Genomic DNA, 1,023 nt, shown 5'->3' on the forward strand with positions numbered 1-1,023 from the left:
CCCTCTCGCCATCGCCATCTCCCGTACTGGCCTCTGTCAGCCTGCAGCGATTCGCGCCTGCGGCGATACGCGGGCGGCGATTCACGCCTGCGGCGAGCTGCCTGAGCTTCCCGAGCGCGGGCCGGCAATCACGACCGATCGTGCAGAGGTGGAGAGCGTGCGTCGTGTGTGGGCGCTCATATTCAACCCGCGCAGCGATAACGAGGGCATCTACAGCCGCAGCAGCGGCAGCTCCGAGCTAGTTCTCTGCTTTGAGGACGAGGAGGGTGCCGAGCGGTATGCAACACTGCTCGCGGCGCAGGACTTCCCGGAGGCGACGCGGGTGGCGATGGACACTTCGACGCTCCTCGAATTTTGCGACGAGGGAGGCTTCTCCCTCGGCCTCGTCCGCAGCGGGAAGGTTGTGCTGCCACCCGAGGCAAACGTAGGAACGTTTGCGTGGTCCCCGGGTGCGAGCGAGGAGGGTGCGGCGCTGGGCGAGGAGGACCCGAGTGTAGATGAGTCGAGGCGGGCCCTGGAGAGGCTATTTTCGCAGAGCTCCGACGACGGGCAGTCGGAGGGCGGACCCGCTGAGTGAGTGAGTTTCAGTGAGTGCAGTAGTGCAGAGACCATCTCACGCAGGCCACAGCGAGGGCTCAGGCCTCAGGGGGGAGCTTTCGAACCTTATCCTTGAGTAGTCTGTGCTTAAATATAGCGTAGTTTCAGCGGCTCATACTTTTACCCATCTCACAGTAGAGAGGTGTCCGTACTTTTTATTTAATATTTATTTATTTATCATACTTTTAATTGCCACCGCGGCGGTGTCTCGCTCCCTCGCTCGATAGTGTGCGCGTGGCCCGCGTGCCGGCGCAAAAACGCGGTGCGGCGAGGATCGTGGCGCCGTGCACCTCTCTCCCCCCCCTCCCTCCCCTTTTGCGTTCCCGCCGCGCGAGACGGAGTGCGGCGCTCTCCCACGCGCGCCTCTCCGCCGCCAGCTCTCCGCCGCCAGCTCACAGACCCGCCACCATGTCGGACGGCATCGGC

General features: G+C 63.5%; 1 protein-coding gene across 1 annotated transcript; it reads left to right on the forward strand.

Annotated features, from left to right (window-relative positions):
- Positions 1–573, forward strand: EMIHUDRAFT_374594 (hypothetical protein; the record flags this gene model as incomplete). The annotated part of the gene is made up of 1 exon (XM_005791321.2): positions 1–573. A coding segment is annotated over one exon (573 nt), but the record flags the coding sequence as incomplete, so codon positions are not given.
- Positions 574–1,023: the final 450 nt, after the last annotated feature.

This window comes from Emiliania huxleyi (genome assembly GCF_000372725.1).
Source record: "Emiliania huxleyi CCMP1516 unplaced genomic scaffold EMIHUscaffold_11360, whole genome shotgun sequence".
Lineage (NCBI taxonomy): Eukaryota > Haptophyta > Isochrysidales > Noelaerhabdaceae > Emiliania > Emiliania huxleyi.